Source organism: Arachis stenosperma, chromosome 7 (assembly GCF_014773155.1).
Source record: "Arachis stenosperma cultivar V10309 chromosome 7, arast.V10309.gnm1.PFL2, whole genome shotgun sequence".
Lineage (NCBI taxonomy): Eukaryota > Viridiplantae > Streptophyta > Magnoliopsida > Fabales > Fabaceae > Arachis > Arachis stenosperma.
The window spans coordinates 10,040,025-10,053,982 of NC_080383.1; the positions used below are offsets into that span (position 1 = coordinate 10,040,025).

Here is a 13,958-nt window from a genome sequence, read left to right on the forward strand (position 1 = left end):
TCTCGGGTCCTTCATACTCAAAAAGAAAGAAGGAGATTCGGCCAGCAAGTAGGAGATCTTTGGAGGCATGGCTTGTCTCTGATTCTGCTCAACCACCACAGGAAGTAGCTAGAGTGGCGAAGTGATGGAAGAGGCAGAGATTGGAGCAGATGAAGCCATCATCATCATGAAGCATCAAGGGCCAGAAATCCATCTTGGAGAGCAAGCCAAGGATGGAGCGCTCGGATTGATGAAGAGTGATGACCAAAGAAGAACTAGATGTATTTGCATGTTGGGTTTTGCATGAGTTACCTCTTCTTTCTCTGTGGCCGAACCGATTCTGTTTTGAAGGAAAAGAAATTAAGCTTGGTTTTGTTTCAACTGTGAAGGCTTCTCTTCTCTATAAAAGGAGTGAAGAGTCACGGTTTGATTCAAGGAGAAAGTTTGAGAGTGCAAGGCACAGAAGTCTCATAGCTACCTAAGCTTACAGATTTTCTTCTCCTTCAATGTATTCTATTTTGTAATTTTTCTCTTTAATTTTGTCATGTCTTGAGTCTCATGGAAAAAGGCAAACAGTGAGGTTTGTATGAAAAAGCCATAGAGCAGAAAAAGACAGAGAGTGCAAAATTAAAAGAAAAAGTCATAGATGTCTTAGAGTTCCTTTGTTCATCTATGTTGTGTTTCATGATTCTGTGGGAATCCCCTTGTAAGTTGGGTTAGCACTTTACAGTTTGTAATCTTGATGATTATAGTGAAATTTCATCATTGTTGTGATGGAGACTGGATGTAGGCTGCATTGCACTTAGCAACTGAACCAGGATATATCTGAGTGTAATCTTCTTTCTCTACTACTCCATTTCTATTTCTGTTGTACAAGAGCCAAAATCAAAAATATCTCGCGCCAAGTGACGAGACAAAAACAAAAAGTCTCGTGGCTAGGGACGAGACAAAAACAAAAAAGTCTCCTCAAAGACCAGAAAGTGTATTCAAGCAAAAAGGGAGCTAAGATTCAACCCTCCTTCTCTTAGCCACTGAAACCATCAGTAATAATATAATTATATTGTGTAAGCTTATTTAACAACAGTTTATTATTCTTTTTCATTATTCTCTCTCTTCTCTTTTATAAACTCTCTATTAGATTTAAGATTGATATCTTTTAGAGTTATTATTTTTCATTATTCTCTCTCTTCTCTTTTATAAACTCTCTATTAGATTTAAGATTGATATCTTTTAGAGTTATTATTTTTGGATATAATAACAATTAAACTGCTGAAATAACATAAAACAATAACTGTTTTAACAAAAAAAAGTTGACGTTTGGAGATTTTTTAAAATGATAAAAATTTATTAGAAGTCAAAGTGTCTAAAATCTAAAATTATTTAAAAACCAATTCGAGTGTTATACAAAACCACCTAAACAAAAAAGGCACACATGAATAATGGATAAAAATATCCTTTTAGTATACATAACTTGGTACACTCAACAAGAAACCATTAACATTACATGAAATAAGTTAATTCCATTCCAATAAAGGATGAATTAACAGTGATGAAGCAAATATTAATGCATATCCATGATTGCACCACTGCGTTATTTAGATAAACACACTTAACCTCAAGCCAAACATAACATAAATTATTATTCATATATAGATATAGATGATATACTTTTTTTCCTTTAATTATAATGGTTGGAGAGCTATGCCTTGTGAAGATGATCACCAACTTCTACAGTACCCTTCTCTAAAAATTCCAAGTAGCCGTATGGAGTTTTAACATCTTCATTGATCTTCTCGTATTCAATAGTCCATTTAACACTACTATTCTCATTGTTTGTCTCAGTCACTTGAACATTGCACTTAAAGAGTTTGTAGTTTTGACCGATATCTCCATCAAAGAGGCTGTATTTAATCAACTTCTTCTCTTCATCGATGGCTTCAATTTTCTCTTTACATGTAATTACTTTACCATCTATTATTTTACACAATAATTAGTTAATTAAGATAAATAACCAAAGTTAAAAAAATATCTTACTTCAACAAAAAAAGATTATAACCAAAACTTTATCATTTTAAGTTGAAAAAATTTATTATTAATTATTTATAAGTAAAGTTTGACTCTCTAAATATCAAAATATTAATAACATAATCAATATTTTCATACAAATTTTAGTAATTTTCATATAAAAAAATTATTAGAAAGACGAATTTCATTAATCTTTTAGCTTTTCTAAATGAATCTCTCATTTACAATTAAAATAATCCAAATATAATTTCTATTAATGAAAAAAAGCTTAATTACCTACTAGACAAGTCCAATTTTTGACCGAATCAGTGGAATGCCAGTCATCACCTTGGTGCAAGTTGGCTCCATGCACTCTTTCACAAATGTTTTGGATATTGTGGAATTCCTTTGCCAAAATGTGGAAGAACTTTGAAGCTGGTACTTGGATCACAACTTCAACACTAATTTTACCTGATATTGCCATGTTTGAAGCAAGAGATAATGTAGAGATAGAGATCACTAGATCTAGAATGAGAGGTTGTGAAACAAATTCAAGCCTTATGGAGACTTATATAGAAAAATACTATGTTGCCATATCAATCATTGATTGAAAAAAAAGACTTTTAGCTATATGTAATTATTTATGTCATCTATTTTAGATTGGTTAATGTAAGGTCCCACATCGGTTGGGAAGGGAACGAAGCATGCCTTATAAGGGTGAAGGGAACGAAGCATGCCTTATAAGGGTGTGGATACCTCTCTTTAGTATGACGCGTTTTGACGAGTGAGTATAGGAGTTTCAGCTATCATCTCTATTGTCAAAGACAAAACCAGGAGAACTTGTATGCTAAAACGGACAATATCATGCTATCAAGTGATCTAAACTGTTACAGTTAAAACGAGTTGTGATTCATAAATCAACTCAGTTCACCTGTAAAAAAGGATAAGTCAAACTAGTAAAATCATATCTTATTATTTAAAAGTAGGTCAATTTGGTTCTGTTCAAATAACTAACAAATTAAATAAATTCAAATTAAATAGGTGCGAGTTAGCTCGTCTAACTATTTTTTGTTGTTTAGTATACTAAGTTTAAAGAATTTATATTATGCACTTTATTATAGATTTATTAACTATGTTTTAGGTTTTAGATAATTTATTATCAACGTATATGAATGTATGGTATTTTTTATTTGTATGGATATTAAGCGAAAAAATGGCTAAAATTATGTAGTAATTAAAAAAAAAAAAAGTGAGACAAACGAATGTTCTTAACATACTCACTAGCCCTTTTTCATAAAATGATTTTCTGTTTAAACCATGTTAATCTTAACAAGCTAAGCGTTCTTAACACACCCATTAATAAGACTCTATCCATATAAACACATGAATTCAATGAAATATTCAGAATAGAAGATGAGATTTAGCACTTATTGAATGCTGCTCCCTCACCCCTATCTACAAAAATATGATTGAAGACTTTCTTACGATGCAGAATCTAAAACAAATAAAATCACGCGTGCTGGCCCCTTGTTATGTATTAGCTATGCATGTGTTGTGTACGACTATATATGAGGCTGTGGATTTTCCCCTTTTTCAGTTTTTGTATTGCTATTTTCTTCAGAGTAAATGTGTTACTGTTTATTAATTTAAAATAACAAAATATAACTAAGTAATAAGATTATTAAATTAAATATGAGATCAAAATTAAATTTTAAAATTTTCAGTTTGAATTAGATCAATTCATTTTATTCTAAAATATTTTTTCAATAATATCATTCCTAAAATCAATGACCTATTTAAACAAATTAAAAAAGTTGCACACTCAGCATGTCCAATGCAACTTTCTTCATGAAATAATTGACATGGCCACTTGAGCTTCTCAGAAATTAAATCCTTTCAATCTTTTTTTCAAATAATATTATCAAGTGAAATTATTTATCATATACTTTTTAAATAAGATTTAAAAAAATACTATTTGCACATCACAATCAATTATTAAATTAGTTATCATGTATTTGGTTATAAATACATATATGATTTTGATACGGCCGTTACAAATCCGATGTCATAATTCGGCATTATATACAATAACTCGGCATTATGCACCATAACTCGGCACTTTACGTTATAACTCGGCGTTATACGTTACAATCAGACATTATCACTTGTTAAAACCTATTAATTGCTCTTCAATTCAGATGATCAATAGAAACATAACCGACCTATTTTATCCCACCTATAAAGGTATGATATTTTATCTTCAAAGGATACATTGAATTCTCAATACTGACTTAATCTTTGGAGTGCCTTTGCAGGTACACTCCTCCCTTGTTCCTTGCTCACGCTCTGCGCAATTGGACATCTCCTTGGAGAAAAACTCGGACTTCCACAAAAGCTCAAAGGTCGGCACCGAAGATAACAACTCGACGTCGACTCCCAGGGACCGAGCTCTCCCATCAGGTATCCATACAAGAACAATTGGCGCCCACCGTGGGGCCTCGAAATAAACACCCTTCTTTCTATAGGCCCCATTTCCTTCCAATGGCTTCAAACTTACCTGCACCTTTGTAAACAAAGGTCATATAGTAAATCATTAAGGCCCAAAAAAGGCCGATCTATATCTGTTTTTTCGATCATTATCTGTCATCTCTTTATTTTTCAATTCATCTATGGTATATCTATTTGCCGATCTATATCTATTTTTTCGATCTATATCTGTTTTTCTGATCATTATCTGTCATCTCTCTATTTTTCAATTCATCTCTGGTATATCTGTTTTGTCGATCTATATCTGTTTTGCTGATTTATATATATTTTTTCGATCTATATCTGCTTTTTTGATCATTATCTGTCATTTCTGTATTTTTCAAATCATCTGGTATATTTATTTACCGATCTGTATCTCCTTTTCCGATCAATATCTGTCATCTTTATTTTTCAATTCATCTATGGTATATCTATTTACCGATCTATATCTGTTTTTTCGATCATTATCTGTCATCTCTCTATTTTTCAAATCATCTCTGATATATCTGTTTTGCCGATCTATATCTGTTTTGCCGATCTATATCTATTTTTTCGATCTATATCTGTTTTTCTGATCATTATCTATCATCTCTCTATTTTTCAATTCATCTCTGGTATATCTGTTTTGCCGATCTATATCTGTTTTGCCGATCTATATCTATTTTTCTGATCTATATCTGCTTTTTCGATCATTATCTGTCATCTCTGTATTTTTCAAATAATCTGATATATTTATTTGCCGATCTATATCTGCTTTTTCGATCAATATCTGTCATCTTTATTTTTCAATTCATCTATGGTATATTTATTTGCCGATCTATATCTATTTTTCCGATCTATATCTTTTTTCTCTCTATTTTTTAATTCATCTCTGGTATATCTATTTGCCAATCTATATCTGCTTTTTCAATTAATATCTGTCATCTTTATTTTTCAATTCATCTATGGTATATCTATTTGCCGATCTATATCTGCTTTTTCGATCTATATCTGCTTTTTCGATCTATATCTATTTTGTCGATTTATATCTGTTTTGTCGATCTTTATCTGTTTTTCCGATCTATATCTGTTTTCTGATCTATATCTGTCATATCTATTTTTTAATTTATATTAGTCATCTCTATTTGCCGATTTATATCAGTCATCTCTATTTTTCAATTTATATATCAGTCATCTCTATTTGCCGATCTATATCTATTGTCTGATTTATATCAATCATCTTTATTTGCCAATTTATATAAAAAATCTCTATTTGCCGATCTATAACAGTCATCTCTATTATCCTATTTATATCAGTCATCTCTATTTTTTGATTTATATCAATCATCTCTATATTCCGATTTATATCTGTTATCCCTATTTGCCAACTTACATCTGTTATATCTATTGTCCGATTTATATCAATCATCTCTAATTCCCTATTTATATCAAAAATCTCTATTTGCGATCTATAACAGTCACTCTATTTTCTGATTTATATCAATCATCTGTATATTCCGATTTATATCTGTTATCCCTATTTGCCAACTTATATCTGTTATATCTATTGTTCGATTTATATCAATCATCTCTAATTCCCGATTTATATAAAAAATCTCTATTTGCGAACTATAAGTCACTCTGTTTTCTGATTTATATCAATCATTTCTATATTCCGATTTATATCTGTTATCCCTATTTGTCAACTTATGTTATATCTATTGTCCGATTTATATCAATCATCTCTAATTGCCGATTTATATAAAAAATCTCTATTTGCCGATCTATAACAGTCACTCTGTTATTCGATTTATATTAGTCATCTCTATTTTCCGATTTATATCAATCATCTCTATTTTCCGATTTATATCTGTTATCCCTATTTGTCCATTTATATCTGTTATATCTATTTGTCGATCTATATCTGTTTTTCTAATATATATCTGTCATCTCTATTTTTCAACTTATATCTGTTATCTCTATTTTTTAATTCTATATCTGTCGTCGCTATTTTTCAATTTGTATCTGATATATCTGTTTGCCGATCTATATCTGTTATCTCAATTTTTCTGATCTACATGTCATCTCTATTTTTCGATTTAAATCCGTTATCCCTATTTGCCGATCTATATCTATTATCTGATTTTCTGATCTATATGTCATCTCTACTTTTCGATTTATATCTATTATCTGTATTTGCCAATCTTTATCAGCTATCTCTAGTTGCCAATTTATATCTGATCTCTCTATTTACCGATCTATATCTGATTTTTCGATCTACATCTCTTATATCTATTTGCCAATTTATATCTGATCTCTCTATTTGCTTATCTATATATGATTTTTTGATCTACATCTGTTATATCTATTTGCCGATCTATTTATGTCATCTCTACTTTTTGATTTATATCTGTTATCTCTATTTTCCGATCTTTATCAGTTATCTCTAATTGTCAATTTATATCTAATATTTCTATTTGCCAAATTATATCTGATATCTCTATTTGCCGATCTAAATCTGATTTTTCGATCTATATCTGTTATATCTGTTTACCGATCTATATCTGTCATCTCTATTTGCCAATCTATATCTGTTATATCTATTTTTCGATCCATATCTATCATCTCTATTTGCAGATCTATATCTGTTATCTCTATTTGCCGATCTATATCTGTCATCTCTATTTACCGACCTATATCTATTATCCCTATTCGCTGACCTATATCTGTTTTTCTATTTTCAAATCTATATCTATTATCTTTGTTTTTAGATTTATATCAATACTTATCCGAGCTGTATCAATCATTATTGTCTCTATATCAATCATTATCACTCTTTGTCAAATCTATATCAACTATCATCAGATCTATATCAACTATCTTCCGAACTATGACTATCAACGATCTTCAATCAATTATCCATTCGCGATAAATTTTCAATTCAAAGTCGTCGCATCATTTACACATGCGCAATCAAACACAATCTTCAATCAATTATCCATTCGTGATAATCCTTCAATTCAAAGTCGTATCGTTTACACATGCGCAATCAAACACAATCTTCAATCAATTATCCATTCGTGATAATTCTTCAATTCAAAGTCGCATCGTTTACACATGCGCAATCAAACTCAGTCTTCAATTCTGAACTATGACTATAAACAGTCAACAAACTCAATCACATATCATACAAGTAAAAATACTTATCCATTGGCGACAACTCTTCAATTCAAAGTCGCATCGTTTACACATGCGCAATCAAACTCAATCAAATCACCCAACAACAGTGAACTAACTCAATATTCTCGCCCAACCAATTCACTTTTATCAACATCGTCTCAACAACTATTCAAATTAACTACTCGTTTCCATGAAAAAACCTAACTGTTGCATCTATTAAATCAACGGTTCAAAATTTTATTGGAAAAATCAAAGGCACAATCAATGACAAGACTACTACACTTTCCAATGCACGTTAACTTCAAATTACGTCTGAAAATTCAAATTATTCATTATTTTAATAAAGTAAGTTGATCTGAGGGCTCCATACCTATAACTCAAATCGTCGAGTTATAACTAAAAAAACTCAACCTGCTTTATCAAAATATAGCCAGGCTAAGCTTGGGGGCTATGATACGGCCGTTACAAATCCGATGTCATAATTCGGCATTATATACAATAACTTGGCATTATGCACCATAACTCGGCACTTTACGTTATAACTCGGCGTTATACGTTACAATCAGACATTATCACTTGTTAAAACCTATTAATTGCTCTTCAATTCAGATGATCAATAGAAACATAACCGACCTATTTTATCTCACCTATAAAGGTATGATATTTTATCTTCAAAGGATACATTGAATTCTCAATACTGACTTAATCTTCGGAGTGCCTTTGCAGGTACACTCCCCCCTTGTTCCTTACTCACGCTCTGCGCAATTGGACATCTCTTTGGAGAAAAACTCGGACTTCCACAAAAGCTCAAAGGTCGGCACCGAAGATAACAACTCGACGTCGACTCCCAGGGACCGAGCTCTCCCATCAGGTATCCATACAAGAACAGATTTAATTTATTTTTAATGTATATTTTATATTTCAATATGTATTTTATTGTAATAATTAATTTTTGTGGTTAATTTTAATATACACCTAGTATAATTGAAAAAAATATATAAAAAAATGTTGTATTGTGAGAGACCATACTTGATAACAAATTTTTTTTAAGGATGTTACTGTTTGAATTAGATAAATTTCTTTGATTTTAAGTTTTTTAATAATATTGATCCTTAAAACCAAAAATAAAAAGTAAAAAGAAAATTGAAATAATAAAAACGCAAACCCAAAACATGTCCAACTTTCTTCGTGAAAACTGACATGGCCACTTAGAGGGAACTGATTTTGGGGCTATGCAATGCGGCAATGCCCAGAGGGATTATTAGGTCTCTTCATTTTGTGTGTTTTATTTTGGGCTTCGGTTCTCTTATGTGCCCAAAAATACATGCGAGGAAAAATACAAGGGAAGATTATTATTATTATTATTATTATTTAATCTTTAGAGTTTATAGTTTATGATTTTTTTTATTTCATTAGAAAAAATCTAAAAATACTTATAAGAGAAAATATTAGATCTAAATTAAAAAAAAAAGATATTTATTACATTAAAGTATGTATTAAAAATAAGTACAAAATTTGATTACAAAAATTCTTAACTAATAGAAATATAGACATGTGCAAGTTTTGTTAGTTCTTAAATCTTCATAGAATGTGATTGTAAAATTTTTTCTCTTCTCTCACTAAACTCAAGTAGTTTCCTTATCTATAAGTATTTTCATAAAAAAAAAAAAACTCCTTTAATGTTAGAGTTAGGCAACCTTTTCACCTAAAAGATCTGCGGGTTTGGAAATGGAAAGAGTGAATCTTTCACTATTTTTTTGTGGATAATTTACCAGAAAAATGTCTCGAAGAAATAATTGTTTAACTTGTTTAAGTGGACAAGGCGAATAAATGACATATATCTGTCTCGCAAGGAAAGATATGAGAAAATTCATTTGTTTGCTTTCATACGGTATACTACAAAAGGAGGTTCTTTGAAAGCAATAAATGAAATGAACCGAATGCGGCTGCAGACTAAAGAGATTTATGTGGGAGAGTCTAAATATAGGAGGGATGTCGATCTCAAGGCGAAGCAGGATAAGAAGGATGCAGATAACAATAGCTCTTTTGCGGAAGGGCTCTTTGATTGTGGGAAAAATCATGTGTCCAGGTAGGATTGCTTGCAAAGCGTGCAGACAATAGAACCAGTAACAAAAGGGATCTCTATTATTGAACACGACTACACCAAAAATGTTGAAGCACGTAATGAACCGATGAAGGTGCATTGGGACATGGCGGCGGAGATGATGACCCAGGGTTCACGGGAGGACGATCAAGATGAGGGTAGAATGGTCATTACCATTGCGGATTTAGATGAATAGCAGCACGGATTATTGAAACAGAAAACGAATAATTATAATTCGAAATGTAGTTCTAGTTTGTGCAGATTCTATGGGATCTCATTCAGGTAGCGATGAAAGAGTAAGCTTACCCAGACGACACCAAGAGGAGCTTGATACGGGTAGGGGAGGATCGCCGTTTTTTGTGGGAGAAGGGCATGGTTTCAGATGCAATGACGATGCTGCTGCAGTGACATGCGACGGTGAGTACTTAGTCTTGCGTCTCCATAAGGCTGTGTTGGTGGTCATCGCGGGGGTGTGACAGAGATACTGCCATATTGAGGAGGAGGAAGGTCGAAAGGTCTGGCTTTTGTGCAGGGGATGTGGAGAGCGCGACTCAATATATGGCCAATGGGACTGGTGGGGGAGAGGCAGTAAAGGGGGCGAGAAGACCGACAGACAATGACAATGACTGTGTGGAGTTCTAGAGTACACTGGTGTGGTATGTAGTAAAGAGCAAGAACCTCATCGAGTCACCGTTGAACCAATATGCACCGGGTTGAGGTCTGTCGGAGGTGCGAAAAATAATATAGCGACAAAAGAAACTGCGATAGGGATGCGGACACATTCTAATGAGAAGATGACCATGATGCTCGTTAATGCTGGTACAAATGCTCACACAAATAGTGACTTGGAGGACTGTGGAAGTTTTGGAAAGGATGTAAATAGTGAGCCGAATCTAGAAAAGTAAGGAGGAAGTTGGAAAGACGATTTGGTTGAAAACAGAGTGCCTTGGGATTTGGTAGTGGAATCAAGAGTTGTTCTTTATGACAAGGAAGAAGACATTATGGCTATTCTTCAAGCTCAGAATTGATCAAACTTTCGAGTACTAATTGATCAAACATATCCATTTTAATTTCTTCTACCAACCTTTTTATGTACTAATTGCACTTTAAAAGTTTGGATTATTGATAATATTAATATCTTTTATTATTTTCAAAAATTAAAAAAAATACATTTATCTCGTTTATAGTGTAAACGAGATATACATATATCTCGTTTACACTGTAAATGAGATATACATGTTTCTCATCCACTTGTCTTATCTTATTTATACGGTAAATGAGATACATACAAAATTATCTCGTTTACAGTGTAAATGAGATAAGAAAGAGATATTTATTTGGGTAAATATTTTTTAAATTATTTATTTTAATAATTATTATAATTTATTTATTTATTAAAATAAAAAATTCGGAGAGAAAAAATTGAAAAGAAAAGAAAAAGTGGGTAAGAGAAAGGAAAATGCAAAGTTCGAAAGGAACAAAAAAGGAAAAACAGGGTTGAAGAAGAAGATAGAAAAGGAGAAATAAAAAAGTAGAATTTATAGTTTGAAAAATATAGATTGCTGCATGCCTGCACGTATAAGGCGGGATTCGAATTCTCAATATTTATTTAAATAAGTTAGTGAGCTAACTACTAAAGCAATCTAATTTAGTTAAAAGAAAGTGTTCTTTAACATATGTATGTATCTTTTCTCCAATTCAAATGAGACATTTAGTTTTTTCTTGGCCAAAAATAAATTATTCTTATGTTGTTTTCATTTGCTTTGTCTATGGGGTTTGTTAAAAGTTTTTTTTTTCCTTGTTGAGAGTAATAATGAACGTTTAAGTTCTTTAACACATTACTAAGTTGGAAATTTTTTTTATTTTTGGAAATGCATGTATATTGAACTTGATATGAAGCGAAGAGATTTAATTCCACACAACATTGATTTTCCATCTTCTAAAGCTTCAATGCCAATAATGAAGTTAAAAAGTATTAACAAGAAAATATGTGATCAGTTTGCTTCACTTTTACTCTATCGTTACAGTAAAAAAATATTATTTTAATTTAGTTTACTTTTGGGTAAATTTTTATATAAATCTTAATTAAATAATTAATAATTTTAAACAAATGAGAGAACATGAGAAGATATCACATCCAATTCAAAATTTTAAAGTAAAAAATTAATCATTTTTTTTAATTTTTTTAATGTAGGACTAATTTTGTGCACTCCTCACACTTGTAACATTAACAATTATAAACACATTACATCATTTACTAGTTATACATTTACAATTTGATATACTCATTACTCAACAAGAAACCATAAACATACATGAAGAAGTTAATATCATTCCAATAAAGGATGAATGAGCAGATGATGAAGCAAAAATTAATGCATATCCATGATTAAACTAATTCAATTCATTATTTAGATAAACACACTTAACCTCAAGCCAAGCACAACATAAATGATTATTTAGAGGTAGATGATTTTTTTTTTTTTTGTGTTTAACTATAATGGTTGGAGAGCTATACTATGCCTTGAGAAGATGATCATTAACCTCTTTAGTACCCTTCTCGTAAAATTCTAAGTAGCCGTATGGAGTTTTAACATCTTCATTGATCTTCTCAAATTCAATGGTCCATTTAACACAAGCACACTCATTGTTGGTCTCAGTCACTTGAACATTGGTCTTAAAGAGTTTGTAGTTCTGACTGATATCTCCATCAAAGATAATGTATGAAATTGACTTCTTCTCCTCATCGATAGTTTCAATTTTCTCTTTACATGTAATTACCTTACCATCTATTATTTTACACAATCAATAATTAATTAACATAAATAACCAAAGATAAATATAATAATGTTTGTTAAACTAAAGCTTATATTATTAGTTACCTATGTGACAAGTCCAATTTTTGACCGAATCAGTGGAATGCCAGTCATCACCTTGGTGCAAGTTGGCTCCATGCACTCTTTCACAAATGTTTTGGATATTGTGGAATTCCTTTGCCAAAATGTGGAAGAACTTTGAAGCTGGTATTTGGATCGCAAATTCAACACTAATTTTACCACATATTGCCATCTTTCAAGAAAAGGAAGTAATTAATATGAAGCAAGAGAGGTAGATAGAGAGATCACTAGATCTAGAATAAGAGGATGGAGAATAAGTTGAAGACTTATGGAGACTTATATAGGAAAAGACGACTATATTGCAATACCAATGGTTGATTCCATGTGATAGAGTAAATCAATTAAACAGAATTGGTTAGCTTCAGTTAAGTGTGGATAGTTAGTTTGTGAGTATTGGCATTGCTGTTAGTTAGAGCTAGCACGTGGTTAGTTTTGTGATAACTAAATTAGTTAGCTGACAGCTGTAACTCTCTCTGGTTTAAATAGCTAGAGATGACTACTCTTCATTACTTTTCTTTTTTCTTTTTTGGTGAATGGATTAGATAACCTCTAATCCTAGGTTACACAACACACACACTAAAGGTTCTATCACTACCCAGCTGTAGCTAGAATTTGAACCTGAGATGTGGCTTCTGTGATGCCAACATATTGGCCATTGGTGCAATGCCTCGGTCACATTACTTTTCCAATTTACCAATTCACAACACAAGTATGGGCCTGATCCTTCACCATGGATAGAAAGATTATTATTAGTTATACGTCTTTTTAAGTATATAACTACTATGTATATCTATTATTTAATAATTTGATTTTTTAGAATAAGTAAATATTTATCCTAAAAATTTAAGCAATTAGGTAAAGATACTAAATAATGGTACATCTAACACGTGATAATAATTTTTTTTTTTTTTGGATTTAGCTAGATATCATATATTTTTAGAACACATGATAAAATCATTATTAATAAAAATTAAAAAAAATCTTCTAATAAATGTAAAACAAATTCATTAAAATTTTAAATTTTATATATTTTTAATAAAAAAATTTTAATTTATAATTTTAATATATATTTTTAAGACATACACAAAATAGCTAAATCTTTTTTTTAGAGTCAATTTTTTTTTCAAATATAAAAAAGATAATATTAAAGTTCTACAATTGTTAAGTGCAATAATATACAGTTATCTATTAAAATAATTGATATTTAGGCGAGCTTTGTTTTGTAGAATGTTTTGACAATTTAGACTTTTTTTTATTGAATCCATGTTGTTATATATAATATCATTTAT

General features: G+C 31.0%; 2 protein-coding genes across 2 annotated transcripts; both read right to left on the minus strand.

Annotated features, from left to right (window-relative positions):
* Positions 1-1,412: 1,412 nt before the first annotated feature.
* LOC130941790 (MLP-like protein 43) lies at positions 1,413-2,537 on the minus strand. The gene is made up of 2 exons (XM_057870380.1): positions 2,281-2,537; positions 1,413-1,950 (listed from the first exon to the last, which is right to left on the minus strand). Exons 1-2 carry the CDS (start codon positions 2,465-2,467, stop codon positions 1,679-1,681), a joined length of 459 nt encoding a protein of 152 aa, XP_057726363.1. The 5' UTR covers positions 2,468-2,537; the 3' UTR covers positions 1,413-1,678.
* A 9,752-nt stretch (positions 2,538-12,289) lies between these two features.
* On the minus strand, positions 12,290-12,841 carry LOC130939373 (MLP-like protein 43). The gene is made up of 2 exons (XM_057867484.1): positions 12,655-12,841; positions 12,290-12,561 (listed from the first exon to the last, which is right to left on the minus strand). The coding sequence occupies exons 1-2, from the start codon at positions 12,839-12,841 to the stop codon at positions 12,290-12,292; spliced, it is 459 nt and encodes a 152-aa protein (XP_057723467.1).
* Between the last annotated feature and the right edge of the window lie 1,117 nt (positions 12,842-13,958).

Bases quoted from the DNA above. Each gene is read 5' to 3' on its own strand.
- LOC130939373 (XM_057867484.1), bottom strand. From the start codon at position 12,841: ATGGCAATATGTGGTAAAATTAGTGTTGAATTTGCGATCCAAATACCA. The intron at 12,562-12,654 runs GTAACTAATAAT...GTAAAATAATAG, and splicing joins AAATTGGACTTGTCACATAG to ATGGTAAGGTAATTACATGT.
- LOC130941790 (XM_057870380.1), bottom strand. From the start codon at position 2,467: ATGGCAATATCAGGTAAAATTAGTGTTGAAGTTGTGATCCAAGTACCA. The intron at 1,951-2,280 runs GTAATTAAGCTT...GTAAAATAATAG, and splicing joins AAATTGGACTTGTCTAGTAG to ATGGTAAAGTAATTACATGT.